This window comes from Felis catus, chromosome B4 (genome assembly GCF_018350175.1).
Source record: "Felis catus isolate Fca126 chromosome B4, F.catus_Fca126_mat1.0, whole genome shotgun sequence".
Classification (NCBI taxonomy): Eukaryota; Metazoa; Chordata; class Mammalia; order Carnivora; family Felidae; genus Felis; species Felis catus.
The window spans coordinates 131,708,217-131,726,657 of NC_058374.1; the positions used below are offsets into that span (position 1 = coordinate 131,708,217).

An 18,441-nucleotide genomic window follows, 5' to 3' on the forward strand; every position below is an offset into this window, starting at 1 on the left:
CCGTGCTCCTCCCAGACCTTGACTGGGATGATGGTGGGCAGGGAAGCAGGGCTCCTGGGTTCCAGGTATGACATTAAATCGGGACTGGAGCTCCCCTTCCTCTGCCCTAGGCTCTCCTGGGTCCTGTTCTCTTCACCCTGCTTACCCAGCTTGCAGTAAGACCAATCACGTTGCTTCCCCTCTCCCTTGTGGGGACAGGAAGAGGGTGTATCTTGATACCAACAGAGATAGAGGGGACGGTTGGCTCCCTGAATATTCCAGCCTTGCCCTCCATTCTGCTGTCAGCTCCCCTTCCAGGAAGAAGAGGGGCAGGCTTGCCTGACTTCTGCAAGAGGCAGGGTCTCCCGGGTGGGTGCTCTGTGGACAGAGTGGGAGTAATGAGCGTCCCCGGGGGCGGGAGGGGTGCCTGCCACTCTGAAGAAGGGTTAATCCGGGGAGCAGTGGACTTCGCACCCCCTTCCTCCCTCCTCCAAGCCTGTGGAGTCCTTTAATCAAGTTGGGTGCTGAAATTCCAGCTCTGAAATGCCGCCTTTGTGCTGGCGTCCAGGCGGCCGCCCCAGAGCGCGGGGTCACTTTCTCGGCCCCGATCCTCTAAATGGTCTCTTTGTTCCTGCTGGGCCGCTCAGTATCAGATGTGATTAAAGGGAGATGGGGTTTGGGCGGGGGAAGAGAGAAGGGGATGGGAGAGGGAGTAGGGGGTTAACCCTTAGGGGATAGGGTGTAAGGGAGATGGAAAAAGGGGTGGTTTTCCTCCTGTCTCCCTTCCCCTCTTCCATGGAGTCCGTCCCTTGCTGCTCAGCTGGCCAGGCTGGGGCATAGCCTCTTCAGTCCTCGCCAGAAACATGTGGCCCCATCTCTATGCACATGGGGCCACTGCCTTGCTGAGGCCCAAGCTCATCCAGAACCTTAGGTCTAAGGGTGAGCACAAGCCAGGCCTTCCAACTTCTCCAGGGTCATTTGTCCTCTCTGGGGCCACTTTCCCTCCTCCCGTATCCCCAGTGACTTCCCAGTCCATCTCTGTCTCATGAGAGGCAGGGTCCTGGTGGTGGCGGTGTCATCTCGATGAGGCCCCTCCCCTCTGCCCTGCTGGCTCTGTGTCCACAACCCCACTGACAGCAGGAGCAGTGAACGGACTGGAAATGGACCAACAACCTGCTTTTCAATAGAGGGGAAAGGGTGGGTTGTAAAAACTGCGAGCACCTAAGGTTAGTACTGATTGATCCCTGACAAAATTCTAGAACAGGTTGTTGCATGTTTGAAAACACAGCTAATAAAGAGGAGATCCAGGAGCTGTCAGGGTTTCTAAGAATATCGCCAAATGAGCCACATTTCCCTTTCTCAAAGGTTACTGGTCTGGTAGGTTGGTGGGATAGAGCGAATCTTGATTTTAACAAGGCATCAGGCCAGTCTCTGCACACAGCCACAATGGAGAAATTTGTACTTCTAAATAGATTCAAAATTGATCGGACAGTCTTACCCTAAGAGTGCAGATAATAGAACCGATGATGGAGAATCTTCAGTAGCGTATACGGGCCTGTCCCTGTTCATTTCAACCTTTTTTTTTTTTTTTTTTTTTTAATTAGTGACTTAGGGGCTCCTGGGTGGCGCAGTCGGTTAAGCGTCCGACTTCAGCCAGGTCACGATCTCGCGGTCCGTGGGTTCGAGCCCCGCGTCGGGCTCTGGGCTGACGGCTCGGAGCCTGGAGCCCGTTTCCGATTCTGTGTCTCCCTCTCTCTCTGCCCCTCCCCCGTTCATGCTCTGTCTCTCCCTGTCCCAAAAATAAGTAAACGTTGAAAAAAAAAAATTAAATTAGTGACTTAGGATATTCAAGTCTGCAGATCCATAAAGCTCGGAAGGAGCGCTAATAAGTTGGACCCAGAATTCCAAGACTTAATAGAGGTGGGGAAATGGCCAGATCCCACGAGATGAAATCTATTAAAAATCAGCGTAAAGTCCTGCATTTACCCACAACATAACAAACGAAGACCCCAGAGAATAGCTTCTGTATAGTTTGGGCTGGAGCCCACAGATCGAAGAAACAGATGAGGGGGCTGGGGATGCTGGTCTGGAGCAGCAAGAGAAAGATCACCAGATTACAAGCAGAAGTGTGGCCCGCAAGCCATGGGCAGGTGACAGTGACAGTGGTTCAGAGCGCAAGCTCCGGAGTCCCCTGGCTTCAGATTCTGACACCAGCCCTTCTCAGCACCCACCTCTCGAAGTTTCGCAGCTGCCCACGGGGAAAATAGGGAGAATGAGCGGGTCCACTTCTCTCCTAGGCCTGAATGGCAGAAACCACTTGGCCGAGCACTTGGCCAGGGAGCGCTCAGTGCGTGGTGGCTGTTGCTGTTGCTACGCGCGGGGTCTAAGGAAGACTTCCAACCGCCAGAGCCACCCGTAGGTGGAGTGTGGCGGTAAAGAGGTTTCCCTGGTCCCTGAGAACTGTCTGGAATGGCACCGAGGGGAGAGCTCTTGGGAAATGAGGCCTGGAGGATTAGGTCGCGTGTCTGCCATCCCGGGTTTATACCCAGACACAGGCAGCTGCCACGAAGACTTGGCTTGATCCTGGAGTGGACCAAGGTGTGTGTGTGTGTGTGTGTGTGTGTGTGTGTTAGGGGAGAGGGGGCACAGAGAGGGGCGCAGTGAGCGAAGGCCCATCGACACATCCTAAAGGACAGGCCTGCTGGCTGCAGGCAGCCAGACGTCAGGTTTGACCCCCGCCCCTCTTTCAAATTCCCACCCCCTCTGCCAGGCAAGTAAGAGGGGCTCCTTGGAAGGTGCTCTTGCCGAGTTCCAGCTGGACGGCAAATGAGCCACCTGCAGCGTGGGCACAGCTGGGCTGGGGGAGAGCTCCCGGCTGAGGCCTCAACCCCGAACTCAACGCTGGGCCCACGGGGATGCCGGCCGTCCCCATACCCTGCCTGGCCTCCGCCTTCTCAGGGCAGAAAGGAGTCCTTTGGGTGATCTGTCCTTTGAATTCCACCCCTAGGCCACTTCCAGAGAGCATTTGAGGGAGCCCAGTTGAGGGATAAGAAACCAAGAGACAGGCCAGGCCAGGCCCACCAAGCAGGTAACCGGAACCTTTAATTTTATTATGTGGAAGGCTTAATGCAGAGTTAATAGGGGCTGGAGTACCTAGGACGGGGGCGAGGGGAGAGGGAGCTACTGAGATAAATAAAAGGGGGCAGTCATGAGTTACATGTGGACTGTGGGGGCTGCAGAACAGGAAGATGGGGGCAGACAGAGCTACATACTTTATTCAGATACCACTGGGAAGCATAGGGCAAAAGGCCAGGGCAGAATGTACATGTCGGGAGTTTAGTGTCCTCGGCCTGCTCCCAGCCACCTGGGCGCCGGGCCCCGCGTCTCCTCCCGGAGCTGAGGGTCGGGGCCTGAGCAGCTACAACACTCTGGGAAGCCTGAGGAGTTGGGGCTGACAGAGCAGGGACCGCAGAGCCTGGTGAGGGGCGAGGCGGCGGGGAACCTGGGAGGAAGGCTCTGTGAATTGTCTCTGAACCCTTGCCTGGGGCCCTGCCTCCTCACCTGGGCTGTGCCTCCAGGTCTGGGAGGCTGTGGCGGAGGAGGAGGAGGAGGAGGAGGAGGAGGAGGACCGGGGCCTCTTTCTCCGTTAGACGAAGAAGGGGGTTTGGTGGGCACAGAATTGCATCTCGAGGCCTCTGTACCAACTCCTGCCTGTGTCCGGAAGGGGAGGGGGCGCTGAGGGGATAAGGAGACCTCCCTCTGAGACCCCTCCCCTCCCAGGCTTTCAAAGCTGTCCTCCCCACTCCCCAGGGCGGACGTAGCCCACTGTAGGCATCATGCAGGTCTCTGGCTGGCTTTGATCTTAGGCACAGTGGCAAGGGCTATGTCAGACCCCTCATTCTCCACGAGAGCGCGAACATGGGCACAAGGTACGGCAAGGCCTCCGGTTCCTGCCCAGCCCCGGCTGCCTCCCCCACCCCCAGAGGAGGGTGAGAGTGGGTCTTTCTCAGGTCCTGGGATGAGGGTCATTCCGGGGGGGCGGGTGGGGGGTGGGAAGGTGCGGCCCCTCATCGTTCAGTCTAGGGGCGACAATCAACCTCCTTCTCCTCTGCCCAGCCTAGGAGCCCGGGGCTTTGCCTGGCTGGAGCCTGGATAGGACGGGGTGGGGTCATCAAAGGCAGTGAGCCAGACAGAAAGCCTTCTCTCCGCTGTCAGCCTCTGCACCCTCCTCCACGGCCCACCACCAGGTCTGAGATGGGCGAGGAACAGGGCACAAAGGCTGGGGGACGGGGCATGCTACCCAGAGGGGCCGGGCAGGGTGGTGATGACAGGGCCCCCTTTAAGGCCGGGACAGCGTCGTGTATACTGGCTGCTCCCAGTGCGTGGGGCTGTGGGACTGGGGCCCTGAGGGGCTGGGGTCAGAGATGGCCGTGTAGAGGGGCCGCTGCGAGGGCCCCATGTAAGAGAAGGCCGAATAGAGGCCGGAGGCCTGGCCTGAATGGCCGTAATAGGGTCCTGAGGGCTGATGGTCAGAGTAGTCAAACTGGGGGCGGGAGATGGAGGGGAAGGCAGAGCCGTAGTGGGGCAGGCTGAGGGAGGTGTAGGCGATCTGCGAGGTGGATGGCTGGTCGGTGTAGTGCGGGGGGCCCTGGGGCCCCGCGGTCTCCGTCTTCACCTGGGCTTTGGCATCCACACCGGGTGGCGAGACCGTGGGCAGAGCCACACCCGGTGGCTTGGAGATCCAGGCGGAATGTCCACTGGCCACAGCCAGGGCGCTGCCCAGCCCGTAGCCGGCTGCCGAGTAGCTGCCCACGTGGCCCGGGTGCCCGTTGGGTGGCAGGTACTGGTCCAACTCAGCCACATCAAAGGTCTCCATGTTGGACATTACCTCGTGACTGATCTCACCGATGTCCACGTTGCCGAAGTCGATGTGAGGCTTCCCGCCCTCCCCCATGGAGCGCCCATCCCGCTTGGGGTCTGCCTTGCCCGACTGCAGCTCTGTCTTTGGGGTGGTCGGAGGGGTAGGTGGACCATGGCTCTGGCCTGGGGGGGAAGGGAGACAGAAAGCAAGCGGGAAGCCGGGTCAGAGGCTTCTGGATCCTGACGGCTCACCTTCAGAAAAGCTGCCTCCAGGAGGCCGAGGACCGATCACTGCGTGACCTCGTGGGTTCTGCGTGTTTGGGCAGCCCGAGTTGGCATTTCACTTATTTAATGGTCTAGGGCTGGTCTCCAGTTGTCTCTGAAATTCCCCATTCTTAGGGGCGTGTCCTGCCTCCCGCCCAGAGCGGGGGCTCCCTCCGTCACCCATGTCCTGGAGAGGCTTGCTGCATTTTGAAAAGCCCTCTCTGTTGGGGAGTTCTTCCTCATATCGGCTGATGTCGGCTCCCCGCCCTGCTCCCCTGCCCCTTCGCTGTCGACCCCGACGGGGCTGGCCCTTGGTCTGCACTTGTCTGTTCTCTTCTGCGCATGCCTGGCTTCTGCCAGCTGCTCTCCTTGGTGCCGACCTCTCCTGCCCTCATCGCTCTCGACTGCTTCACTTTTGCTGGCTTGCCTGGGCCCCCTCCCCCACCCGCCACCCCCACCCCTGGCCCCCAAACAGCCGTGTGTCCCCTCCGGCCCCATGCCTCCTGCCAAAGCCAGCTCAAGTGCCCCTCCCTCCAGGAAGCCTTCCCTCCGACTCTGCCCCACCAGCCACGCTCTGTCCCCCCACTCCTTGCTCAGCTGTGCTGCCCCTAGCCCTCCAGCAGCTTTTCCCTCCTGGATCAGGAGGACACTTAGATATCTAGCTGACTTGCTCCACCCCTCTTCCAATGTCTATTTTCTCACTCACATGGTCATTCACCCGATGCTTAGGGCGGGGCGGGCGGCAGGGCATACAAACGTGAATCAAGTGGATCCTCTCTTCATAAGCTCAGAGTCTTGGGGGAGATCCAGAGATGCGCACAGTAGTGGAGGGCAGCATCAGAAGTTACAGGGTATGCAGAGGGCTCAGGAGACTAGAGGAAGGTGCCACCCCCACCCCCCACCTGCCCCGGGGACTTGGGGAAGGTCTCACTGAGGAGGGGTAGCTGAGCTGGGCCTTGGAGAAAAAAAAGCCCATGCCCACAGTTAGAGCCTGGGGTGGTGGTTCTGTACCTGGTCCGGGGTCTTCTGATGTGTGTGTGTGTGTGTGTGTGTGTGTGTGTGTGTCCCTGAGTCTCTGAAGTAAAGCATACATGTGTGGGGGAGAGATGGCAGGACCGGGGATCCCCTCAGAGAGAGAACACGTCCACAGTCTGCGAGGCCAGGGGCTCCTTGAGGGCATTTCTGTGTCTCTCCCCCCCTCTCCCACCACTTCAGACCAGAGGCAATGCCAAGTCGTGCCCCGGCCAAGCGCTCTGGATTTTGAGACACCGCCTGGGTTTGAATCCTGGCTCTGTCACTGTGTGATTCTGGGGAAATGCCTACCGTCTGTGACCTACTGCCTTATCAGTAAAACAGAGATGACGGCAAGCGGCTCAGACGCGGCCTCCTTCTGGGAGGCTCTGGCTTCACGCACACTTGTGTCTTCTTCATGCATTTGTTTTCATCCCTGCCCCTCCCTCTGGACTGTGGGGACTCCCACCGCCAGGGACCGTGGTGGCTTCTCTTGTTGATGCCCCTGGTGTCTGCTCCCAGGCCGGGCACAAAGGGGGACGCCAGGTGTGTCTTCTGAAGGTAGAGCTGTGCTCACGCAGGCTTCTGAGCCCAGGCGGCGCGGCTGCCCTAATCACAGTTTGGAGTGACCGAGTTAATAGTATGGCAATCAGCAGGGTGCCTGGCACACCCCGAGCAGGTGCTCAGTTAATGTCAGCCTTACTTGCACTAATGGAGATGAAACAAGATGGCCCTATGTCTGTTCCTCCGTGGCACGATCTCAACATCCCATGCCGTGGCTCCCCCATCAGACTGAGAGGTGGGAAAGAGGCAGGGCTCTCTCCTCCATCTGATCTCCCGTTTCTCAAAAGCATCCTGTCTCTGCTTTCCCTGCTGTAACTCACCCCTGCGCCTCCCCGGCCTCCTCAACTGGCCTCTTGGCTCAGCAGCGGCGCCCTCTTCCATCAGCCAGAGCCGTCGTGGCCAGCCACTTCCTCTGGCGCCTCAGCTCCCACTGAGGTCCCTCTGGGCCCCTGCACCCCAGCTGGGGCAACGAACGGCACGGCGCCGCGAGCCTCCCCAGCGCCCAGGGCGGTCGTGGGTCCTCAGAGTCTCACGACGGCCAGCCTTCGCCCCTCCCCAGCGCCCAGGCTGTCCCCACCCAAAGCTCGTCATCAGCCCAGCGCTCACCTGAGGGGTGTTCAGGGTTCCCGTCGGACATGGGGGAGCCCTCTCCGGGGTGCCGGTGGTCCAGGTGGGCGCTCTTGTAATGGGCCTGGATGGCGGCGGCCCCACCCTGCTCGGCCTCGCCGCCGGGACACTCTGACTCCCCCTGGGCCGCCTTCCCATTCTTCCGCCTCCGGGGCTGGTACTTGTAGTCCGGGTGGTCCTTTTTGTGCTGCATCCGGAGCCGCTCGGCTTCTTCAATGAAGGGGCGCTTGTCACTCTCGTTCAGCAGCCTGGGGCGGTACAGTTGGGGGAGACAGCAGAGGGGCCAGAGTGAGTTTCTACCCTGGAAGAAATGAGGTCCCTGGCTGGGGAGCCCAGCGGGCAGGGCCCGGTTCTTTGATTTACAATCTGGAAGATGTGAGGCCCAAGGAACCACAGGCTCAGAAGGCTGTGATCTCTGTCCCTAAACTCAGGAGCTTTGGTGCGAGAGAGGTTCGTGAGAGCGGGATTAGGCTGCTGTTTCTGGAGCCCCCGATGATGGAGTTAGCAGTAGGAATAGAGCCTCCGAGGGACGCAGAGCTTCGCTCAGTTCCAGGAAAGGAAAAAACTTTCTCGTCATCAAAGCTGTCCGCCGCCGGTAGAACACTGGCTGCCTCCCTAGGGGGTGAGCTCCCCGGAGCTGGAGGTATGCGAGCCGAGAAGCAGCAGAGTGCGGGGGAAGAGCCCCGTCTCTGCTACTTGCTAGCGTGTGACCGCGGACAAATCACTTCTCTGAGCCTTAGTTTCTTCCTGTCACTTCTCTGAGTCTCAGTTTCTTCCTATCAAATGAGGAGGATAAAGCCTACCTCCCTGGGTGTGGGATGGGCCAAGGTAGCACTCTGCACTGGGCCTGGGGGCGGGGAGGGTGGGCACCTTGAGGAGCAGGTGCCGTGCCAGTGCTGGGGGTAGGCCCTCTCAACTCTGGAGTGCTCATTTTGTGAATTCCAGTGTGGTGCGGCTGGAGGGGCAGGACGTGAGCCCCTTCCCTCTGTGGGGTCACTGCATCCTGGGGGAGATCCTATCTCCTTGTCCAGGGGGTGACAGAGGGTAGAGGAAGCTAGACTTTCTCCCCAGACCCTGGGACAGAGGCAAACAGACCCTCACCCCAGTCTGAGACCAAGCTTGGAGGAAAGCCTTGAAGGCAGTGCCCCTGCCCTCCCAGCTCCAGCCTCGGGGCCCGGGCTGGAGGACGGTGGAGGGGGTGATGTTTAAGGCTCCGGTGCCCCAGGGTGAGGAGGGCAGGACAGGGTACCTTGCAGAGGGAGCGGAGGGGAAAGGACGGACTCCTGAGTCCTACACAGGAGGGACTTTGTGGGCGCGGCTCTGTCCCTCTGCCCAAAGGGCCTCTCCAGCTGCCCACCCCCTCCCCAGTGGGTGCTCTCTTCCCCCAGTCAGCAGAAGCCGAGCCCTCCTGCCCAGGATGGGAGGGGGTGGTCATACCAGGCACCTCCTAGCCGGTGGCAGCATTCCTGTGCGGCTTAGCTTCCCCGGCTGCCCCCCTCCCCCCAGGCTGCCGGCACCCAGCCTAGCGTAGCCCAGCTTTCGCCAAGGGTCCCTCCGACTGAGCGATGGGATGGAGACCCCAGGCCAGCGCTCCAGGGGTCAGAGAGTGGACTGCAGCCCCAGGCCGGGGCCCCTGGGAGGCTGGGCCGGTGGAGTGGGTGGGGCGGGCCCGAAGGGGGTGTGCGTGCTGGGGGCGGGGAGACAGAGGTACTAGAGGGCGCAGAGCAGGCCCAAGACCCCAGCGCGGAGGCTCCGGAAAGGCTGGGGACCCTGAGCTTCCTGTCCCACCCAACTCTTCCTTGTGCCCTCTGTGTAGCTGGCAACTGGGCGTGACTCAGCAAGAAAATGGCAGGGGGCACGGAGCGGGGGCACAGGCCAGAAGAGAGGGAAGCTTCCAGCACCGCGCTCACTGTCGCCTCCCATGCTGGGTCCCAGCAGTACCCTCACCTTGACAGAATCCGCACTTTCGGTCCTCCCCACCCCCACGCGGTTGTCGGATGGCTCCAACCCCGACCTCACACTGACCTCAATTCTATTCACTCCCTCCTAACCCCAGGCCCATCATCCGGCCCCACCTTGCAAACCCTCTCAAATCTAATCTTGACCCCAACACCAGCCTCACTGGGCATTGCCCCCCTCCCGGGCCCCAGCGGTGCCCTCAGCTCTAACTGCAAACCCGATCCTCATTTGCCACCCGGCCTCTGTCTTCTACGTGTTCAAAGTTTGGAATAGAGGATATGGAGGGTAGACTGGTTCTCCCCCGCCCCGGGAAAACTGGAAACCCCGGCCAATGGGTGGGGGGCTCCCAAAGTGGGGCACTCACTGCTGCTCTCCTGTTAGGGAAGGGGCCTGTGGGCTTGGGGGTCAGGAGAGGCTCCAGCCTGTGACCCCCTTTCTAGTCTCCTGACTCTATTCTCTCCAGACAAATCAACCCATATACAACCGTCACCACGCGATCGGTATCTAACAAGCCTTTCCCAGGCGCGCACGGAAGGTTAGCTCGACTGTCGGAGCTCACGTCGCCACTTAGGAGCCAGGACCTGGACGCTGGTGTGTCTGACCCCAACCTACTTCCAGCACCCCACACATGCAGCAAGTCTGCATGTCTTGCTGTTTTCGGGTGTAGGGCCCCCGTTTCCCAGTTCTGTCTAACCATCCCCCTTCCTGATGGCCTGGGAGTCGTGATCCTGGGAGGGCTTTCAGGAGGAGCCCCTGGAGGGACTGGCCAGCCCAGCCCAGCCCATCTTTAGATGCCTCTCAGGACCCCCCAGCCGGGATCCTGGTAGCCCGCTGGGCGTGGGCATGGCCTTGGATCCTTGTCAGAGTCCAGCCACCGTCCTGCCCCCTGGGGCTGGGTCCTGGGCAAACAGTGCCTGCTTTCCTGATTGCCCAACTCTAGCGTGGCCCTGGAGGCCAATCGATGATGGCCAGAAACCAGTCTTCCTGAGGGAGCCCGAGCCCAGGGCTCTGGTCTGGGGGAACGGGGACAGGGACAATGGAAGGTCCAGTCTTAAATCCTTCGCAAGGGGTGAGGGAGACGTGGGGGTCCATCCTTGCTTTGATGCTATCACTGGGCCGGTGCTCTGGGCTGTTCACAATCCCCAGGGCCTGCTCCGTCTGCCTGCCTGTCTCCCTCCTGGCTCTCTGGCTCTCATTTGCTCTTCTCTGTACCAAACTGGCCCCGGGCTGAGCCCTGCCTGGGTGCGGATGGACCTTGGGCAGAGCTGGAGCCTCTGGGTCCACACAGCAGGCTGGCCACTAAGCCCAGGGCCTGCCTGCCCAGGATGAACAGAGCGCCGAGGGCGGAGACGGGGAGGTGAAGGACTACCAGGCCGTCAGCAAACACGTGGCCAAGGACAGGGCCATGGGACTGGATGTGAATCCCTCTCGGTCTCTTGGGGGCCCTCTTCAACCTTTGGCCTTCTAGACCCTTCCATGATGCTGGGGCCAGCATGGGGACGGCAGCAGCAGGAGGGAGGCCGGCTCCCCTGAGAAGCCCAGACTTTCTGAAACTCGGGTGCGCCTCGCTCCTGCCCTCCCCATCTCTGCCTGTCCGCCTCACTCCTGACCACACCTTAGAGTGAAGGGGTAACCCGCCACTGTCACCAAGGACAGTGTGGGGGGAAGACCTCCAGATGAAGAATCAGGAGACCTGGGTTTGGCCCTGCTCAGCCACCAGCTGTGACGCGGCCTTTGCCATCCCTTTGCCTTTGTGGGCCTGTCTCTCCTGGGGAATCAGGTGGCCTCTGCGGGCTCGTACCTCCCGGAGCCCCTGTTCTTTCTCTGAGCTGCCCAGGATGCCTGAGGTCGGGGGTTGCTGCCCTGCTCAACATATCCCAAGGGGCCGGGCTGAGCCCGAGACCTGAGCTGAGGGGGGCCCCGACTTCCTCCTTGGGGGGCATGTTCTTCCCCAGAGGTTTGGCCCCAGGGAACCTGGGACTCTGAGGGACCCTGGGTAGGAAGGGGCCAGGGTTTCCTCCTGGGTAGGGCTCTCAGCGCCAGCTCTGGGGCTGAAGGGGTAGGAGGTTACTCAATGCTGGGTGGGGCCCTGGAGAAGAAAATGGCGGCTGGACTGGGAGAGGGAGGGGGGAGGGAGGGAGGGAGAGGCAGGCCTGGCAGCTCTGGGACAAGGTGGGAGGGGAGACTTCTTTCCGTGTGTCCCCTTTCCTAGGGAATGAAGAGCCCCCCCCCCCTTCCTCCCCTCCCCAGCCTGAAGGAGGAGAGGATGAGGAAGGCACCGTGAAGGTAGCTGGGACGGGAGGGGATCCTGCAGTGACAGATCCTTGGTGGTTCTTCGTCCCTCACTCTTTCAAAGACTCCTGTCCGAATTCCTCGCTTTCTGGAGCTGCCCCCTCATGCTCCAGCCTGCTGCCTCAGTTTCCCTGCCTCTCCAGCCAGGCCTTCGGCTCTTTCCCCAAGCATTCCTCGGGCATCCCCCTGACCACTGGGACTGGTGGCCGCGGCACCGCTGAGTGTGCTGTGCCTGCGGGAAAGCCATGAGTGAAGGCCTTTGGTGTGGGCCGCTCGGGATCCTTCCCTCCCCCTGGCCTTCGCTCCCCCAGGAAGAAGCTCAGACGCTTCGCCCGCCACCCGACAGAATTCCAGCCACGAGGGGGCGCCCTCTAGCCCGCTGCCCCAGGTGGGGAGCCGTGCCTAGGCCGCAAGAGTTCTAAGCCGGCGCCACCCCAAGGGGGTGCTCGTGGGGGAAGGGCGGGCCCGAAGCCCACACCTGGTCTTCCAGGCCCATCAAAGCGGTGGCTTCCCCCCACCCCCACCCCGGGAGCGGGGCCCGGGCAGTGCCCGTCCAGCCTGAATCCACCCGCAGCCAGGGGGCCCGCGGGAGCTCCCCGGAGGCGAGTCGAGGGCGCTCACCTCCACAACTTGCCCAGCGTCTTGCTGAGCTCGGCGTTGTGCAGGTGCGGGTACTGGTCGGCCAGCTTCCTGCGCGCCGCCTGCGCCCACACCATGAAGGCGTTCATGGGCCGCTTGACGTGCGGTTTGCTCTTGCTGGCGCCGTTGACGCGCACGGGCATGGGCACCAGCGTCCAGTCGTAGCCGCTCAGCACCTGGCTGACCGCCTCGCGGATGCACACGGGGAACTTGTCATCGTCCGCCTCGCCGTCCTGCTGCTCCTTCTTGACCTTGCCCAGCTCGCCGGGCCCCGGGCTGGCTCGCAGGCCCGAGCCGCCGCCGCCACCGCCGCCGCCGCCGCCGCCGCCGCCGTCGGGCCCCAGCGAGGGCGCGCTCCCTGGGGACAGGCAGCGGGGCTCCTCGGAGCCCACGGGGCTCAGCTCCACCTCGGACAGGTCCTGCTCCTCCGCCATGTCGCCCCCGGCCGCCGCCGCCTCGGCCGCCTCCCCGGGGCCCGCCGCCGGGGTCCTGGCGAAGAGTCCAACGCCCACCTGGACGGGAAGGAGGGAGCGATGGAGCGGCGGGACGCGCAGCCCCGACGGCGGCCCCGAGACGCGACGCGGGCACAGCCCCGAGGTGGCGCCCGCCCTGCTCCCCCTGCACCCGCTGGAGCCCCTGGGGCCCGCGCACATGCCAGCCCCGGGCTCGGCCTCCTAGCGCCCGCCCTCCTCGCCTTCCCACCACCTGGTCCCAACCGTCTCTTGGTGTGGGTGGGTTTGGGTTTTTTTAAACCTCCTTTTGGGTGGAGGTTTGTTGATGGAAAGGAAGAAAAACGGACTCTTTATTCTGCTCTAATCCTGGCTCCTGGAATTTCCCACCTTTTCTCTCACCTTTCCGGCTTCCCTTCTGCCTGCCCCCCCGATGGAGTCTAGAGGAGCCGGGTGGGGGGCAGATACGGGTGTCAGTCACTCCCCACCCAGCCCGACCTCGCAGGGGCCCAGGCCCCGGCCCAGGAAGGCAGGAGCGGAGGAGCGGGCTGTGCACTCACTCACCTCCTCGGACCTCTCCTCCAGTCTGGGGCTCGTCCTTAGGAAGTGGAAAACCGTGTCCCAAGGTGTGCGGTCCAGCTCGGGGCTGGGGGGTGACGCTGGTGGGCTGGGAGGGAGGGGCTGGGGGGCCCTGAGCCTCAGGCCGCGGCCTCGTCAGGACGGAGCCTGAATCCTCACCACCAACCACCCTGGCCGGACAGCCTGAGACTGACTGAGCACTGAGCTGCTGCGGAGGGCTGGGAAGGAAGGAGGGGGAGAGGGGGAGGGGGAGGGGAGGGAGGGAAGGGCAGAAGGTGGAGCCTCCAGCGCTGTCCTTCATCCCCAACACTCAGGGCTCCTCCGCCAGGCCCCCCCCACCCCAGCTCCAGGCGCTGCTGTCCCAGGCCCGTCTTGGGGCCTGGACTTAGGGAGATAGACGAACGGGGGTGGTCAGGCCAGGAAAGCCAAGGGATGTAGGTGGGCAGGGTCAGAACCGGTTGCTTGCAGGACCCCTTACCCTCTGCCAACCGGGACCCCCAGCCTCCACCTCAGGCAGTGGGATGGGCAGGTGGCAAAGGATGGGGGCTGTGTGAGAACGCGGGTGAACTTTCTGTCGACGTGTGAACTCGGCTGGCCTGTGTCGCTTCCTTTAAGACATCTTACGGAGAGTGCCTACGGTGGCCAGACGCGCGGCTTCTCAGCCTGCCTCACCTGCCTCCCGCCCCCGCCTAGGCTGCCCTCTGCCTCAGCTCATATGGCAAGAGAGAGAGCATGCAGGCCCATACCTGGTGAGGTAGGGCAGCTGGGCCCCCCACCCCCACCCCCTGCCCAGTGCAGAGGCCCCTGCTCCACCCCTGGGCCCTTCTCACCAGACACCCAGCACATGTAAGGGCTGGGCTGGCTCAGGTACAGAGGCAGGACTCAAGTTCCCAGGAGGCTGGCCAGGGGGCTGGGCTGGGGGTCCACTCCAAGTAGGTCTGAGAGGCGTCTGGGGCCCCACTTCCTGGGCCCCAACTCCCTCCACGCTGGAGTTCATGCTCTCTTGGTGTGTGTTTGGGGGGGGTGTCTCGGCCCCCGTTAGTCTCCCACCCCTCCACACCACGCCCGAAGGGTGGGGAGGTGCCCTGCCTCCCTCTCCCGCCTCTCTGCCCACTTCTGTCCTCAGCCACCTCCCCAGTGGGGTGACCTTCCTCCTTTTCCTTTCCGGCCCATCACCCAAGGCTCCTGTTCCTCTCCTCTTTCCTAGATCCCTCCCCCGAAGGCCACAGCCCCTCTCTCTTCTCAGAGGGTGGGTGTCGAGGGAGCGGCAGATAGAGCCCGGGGCCATGCTGGCGGCCACGTGCAGTTCTGAGCTCAGTGGCTGGGCCAGGCCCGAGGCCCACCCCAAGGGAGTCTTGTCTGGAGTGGGGCTGCAAAGGGGGTCTAGGCAAGGCCTCATGCTTGGGAAAGGCCAAGGGGGTGGGGGGGGTGGGTAATGGGACACAATGAGGTAGTCACACGAGGCAAAGGCATGTTGGGGGTGGGGGGAGCGGACATTGGAACACACACACGCACACACACACACACACACACATGCTCGCACACACAACCAGCCAGACAATCGGGCCAGTGTGTCTGGGGCCTCGGAGCCCAGTGAATTAGGAGTTTGATAAGGGTTTTCTCTTTCTCTCGCTTGCCGGCCTTGGACAATCTCCCCCCAGTTTTCCTCGACGCCACCCCCAGCGCTGCCAACCCTCCTCCCCCCGCCTCCCTTCTCTTCCCTGTGCCCAGACTCTTGTTCGGGGCCTTGAAACAGTGAGCTGTCTTTGTTCGAAATACAGGTGAACGGCAATCATGTGATTAACACACACACACATAAAAAGCTTTTTAACAGCGCCCGCCCGGCCTCAGAACCGCCCAGAGAGGAGCCGCCCTGGATGGACAGAGGGACGGAGGGACGCTCATCCAGCCGGTCGCGTCCAGCTGCCCGCAGCAGTCTCCGACACTCGCTGCTGGCTGCCCGCTGCCCGCCTGCCCGGCATCTCTCGATCCCGGTGGGTCCCCACTCATCCTTCCGTCCTCGGTTCCTCCTCTAAGAGGGAAGGACTTCCCTGCTTCCCGCGTCTGCCATTTGGCCTGAGACCCCCTGGGGCGGGAGGGGCGGCTGTGGCGGGAGAGGGCCCAGGGTAGAAAGCCGGGTGTGGGGTCCCACAGCGCCCCTCTCCGGCTCCCCGCCTCCTCCCTCACTCTCCGTGGCCCATCTGTGCCAGGATGGGGGTGGGGTAGCAGTGGGCGCTCTGGGTCTACCGAGGAGCCACACTGGACAGAGGGGGCCTCTCTCTCCCCCTCCCTCTGTCTCCCTCTGTCTCTCTGTCTCTCTCCCCCTCTCCTCCTGTTTCCTCAGTGCTGTGCTCGGGCTTTCTGCCGAGAGGTGCTGGGTGAGGCAGGTGGGCCTACAGGGGTGCAGGGAAGGGTGCCCAGAGCTGTGGGCCTGGGGGGAGCCCCCTGCTGTGACGACCCCTGTGCTGGCAACTGGGACCCCCTCCATCCCATCCCAGGCCCCAGGGGCCCAGCTTTCCCAGCAGAGGGCAAAGGCCCCGTAGCCATCCCTGGAGAGCAGGGAGTTTGGAGAGGGGGTAGGGATCCTGGATGAAGACCCCTGGCCTCTGCCCCTGGCGGAACAGCCACACCCCCATTGAGCCCGCCCGTCCTCACTGAGGTGTGGTGGCCGGTGGGCTCTGTGACCTGCGCTCTGTCCCCAACAGAGAGGGGCCCGCCCTGCGAGTGTAATGGTGGAGATTCAGGCGAGATCTGCCCTTTGGTGGGGCAGGGGCTGTGCAGGGGCGAGGGGTGGTGCCAGTCAGGTCGAGGCTCTGCTCCAGCCTCAGTTTCCCCGGGTGGGCATGAGACCCTTCCTGACTGAGGACCAGAAGAGGGGACACTGGGGAAAGCACTTTACCACCTTTAGGCACCTGCTTGGTCCGGAGGCTCCCATCCTTCAGGTCTGGGATGGGACCTGAGACTCTGCCTTTCTGACCAGCTCCCAGGCAGTTGTCTAGAGAATTGGCCCTAATTCTCGCTGAACTTTAGAATCATGTGTGAAATTAAAAAAAAATAATAATAAATAATAATAATAATAATACAGAAGTCTGGATCTCACCCCAGACTGGCTAATTCCGAATCAGGGGTGGGGAATCCAGACGTGTTTGCTTTGCGAACTCCCTGACCCTTGCTGTCCTTCACTGGGTCTCTGGGACCCTAAGGCTGTCGTGACCCCCTGCAGAGCCTGAAATCTCCAGGGAGAGGGGAGGGAGCCAGGGCTCTGGACCCCAGAGCTAGAGGCCAGAAGTGCAGTCCCACTGGGCTGGGTGGGGAGTTGGGGGATGTGGCAGGGGAGGAGCTACGCGTTGGGGAGAGGGAGGGCTCAGGGGTCACAGGTCAGGGGTCAAGGGTATGGCCGCGAATCGGTTCAGAAGCTTATTCTGTCTGGGTGAGTGCATGAGGAGTATGGGAGCTCCCTCGAGCATTTCTTATGCCCCCACCACCTCTGGACAGGCGGTGTTGTTCTCGGTTTGGAGTGGCGTGGAAGGAACACCGGACTTGGAGTCAGGAAGTCCTGCCATTAGCCTCCACGTGGCCTTGGGCAATTTATGCCAGTTGACTTCTCAGGCCCCGGTCTTCGCCTGTGCAAAATGCTGATATTATACGTCACTGCGTCCCCAAGAGGATGGGAGAATTGAATACCGATACATACGTGCACGCGCGTGCCTAGCTCAGTGTTTGTGTTTGATGTGCCGTAGCGATTTAGGTGCCGGCGGGAGGGAGCCGTGCTCGCGTCAGTTCAAGTGCACGGGTGTTCGCTGAGCTGCCCCTGTGGACTTACTTGCCTTTAGGAGTTTATAATCTGCCCTTTGAACCCCAGAGTCAGACCAGGGGGGTGCGTGGTAAGCTCCACGGGGGGTGGGGGGGTGGGTCTCCCCTACCCTGTGCCCACCCTGCCCGGGCCTCCCTGGAGCCAGGCCAGCTCTGAGCGCTTCTGTTGTCTCAGCAACCCAGGGAGTAGACGCTTTTGGTATTCTCCTTGGGGGAAGGAAACTGAGGCACGGGAGGTTCATTGACAGGCCCGACCTCACCCAGCCAGTGATGGGAGGGAATATGCTGGCACCTGCGGTTTACCTCCTGAGCCCGGCCTCTGACCACTCTGCCTTCCTGCCACTAGGCCCCAGGTGCGGCCACAGGCCAGTTGTGGCCTCCCCGGCCTCCTCCCACCCACCCCCTCCACCCCCAAGGGGCCTTCGCACTTTCTCTGCACTCCCTGTCACTGCTCCTGCTCGCAGCCCGCCCCCTTCCCCAAGGCCCAGCATGACCTCAGGGAGTCTTTCTTGAGTTGAGTTGCTGTCAGGGTTCCGAGGAGGAAAGGATAGGCTGGAGGGGACCGACTGGCTTCTGCCTTCTTCTCAGTAGCCTTCCAGGAAAGGGACTGCTTGTTCCTGTCCTCCAGACCCAGCTAGCTGCTAGAAAGCCCTTCCCGGTGTCTGCCCTGAATCTCTCAGGCTAAGGTGAACTTTCGGGAATGTACTCTCTGTAGGGGGCACGGGAGCTCAGAGTTTGATGGGAGAGGCCTTCACGCAAACCTGGCTCCTTGGCACAGCCGAGAGCCTCCACGGCTGTGCGGGCGACGAGGACCCCGGAGGGCTGGGCTCAAGTCCCAGATGGGCTATGGAGGCCCTTTGTTGCTTCGGCCACCTCTGCCCTCTCCTGGCCTCAGTTTCCCCATCCATAAAATGAGGGGCAGACTAGGTTTTCGCGAAGGGCGTTTCCAGATTTGATAGCCCATGAACTGTATTTCAAAACAAGAGGCCAACCCGTGACCCAATGTTTCCACGACTTGGTGTGCCTCAGACCCGGATCGGCATTTCTTGAAAGGACTGTTTGGTGGGCAAACAAATTAAGGAAACACTGGTTTCCACGTCCTCTTTTTAGAGACGCAGGGCCCGGTAGGGGGGTCAAGAGCTCTAAGTTCTGCAGTTAAGAAGTGGGTCTTTGCTTAAAATACTTATCCCCGACCCCTCTGCCGTGTGCACTCTCCCCACCCCCCGCTCCATGGCCCAGGCCCCAGCAGGTCAAGCCTTTGCTCCGGATACCTTGCCTGTTGGCCTGGCCCCGGCCTCTCTCACCTTTCCAGCAGGACACTTGTCCCTGCTGGGGTGTGGACCACGATGCCTGGCACGTGGAAGGCCCACAGTGATACAAATGAATGAACGACTCCCGGGAGCTG

At 61.7% G+C, this 18,441-nt stretch overlaps 1 protein-coding gene and 1 long non-coding RNA gene across 3 annotated transcripts in view; one reads left to right on the top strand and one right to left on the bottom strand.

The window, feature by feature from the left end:
* Positions 1 to 3,068: 3,068 nt before the first annotated feature.
* SOX10 (SRY-box transcription factor 10) lies at positions 3,069 to 13,402 on the bottom strand. Its single transcript, XM_023257695.2, has 4 exons — positions 13,209 to 13,402; positions 12,178 to 12,707; positions 7,285 to 7,553; positions 3,069 to 5,022 (listed from the first exon to the last, which is right to left on the bottom strand). Exons 2-4 carry the CDS (start codon positions 12,627 to 12,629, stop codon positions 4,319 to 4,321), a joined length of 1,425 nt encoding a protein of 474 aa, XP_023113463.2. The 5' UTR covers positions 12,630 to 12,707; positions 13,209 to 13,402; the 3' UTR covers positions 3,069 to 4,318.
* Positions 13,403 to 14,730: 1,328 nt separating this feature from the next.
* The window catches only part of LOC123386742, a 44,314-nt gene continuing 40,603 nt past the window's right edge, over positions 14,731 to 18,441 (top strand). For both annotated transcript variants that reach the window (XR_006601127.1, XR_006601125.1), the window contains exon 1: positions 14,731 to 15,217. This is a non-coding gene — a long non-coding RNA (uncharacterized LOC123386742). The remainder of the gene's footprint in view (positions 15,218 to 18,441) is intronic.

Excerpts from the sequence above, each read along its gene's own strand:
- SOX10 (XM_023257695.2), bottom strand. The coding sequence starts at position 12,629 with ATGGCGGAGGAGCAGGACCTGTCCGAGGTGGAGCTGAGCCCCGTGGGC. Across the intron at positions 7,554-12,177 it reads ACGCTGGGCAAGTTGTGGAG|GCTGCTGAACGAGAGTGACA; the intron begins GTGAGCGCCCTC and ends GTACCGCCCCAG. Across the intron at positions 5,023-7,284 it reads GAACCCTGAACACCCCTCAG|GCCAGAGCCATGGTCCACCT; the intron begins GTGAGCGCTGGG and ends CTTCCCCCCCAG.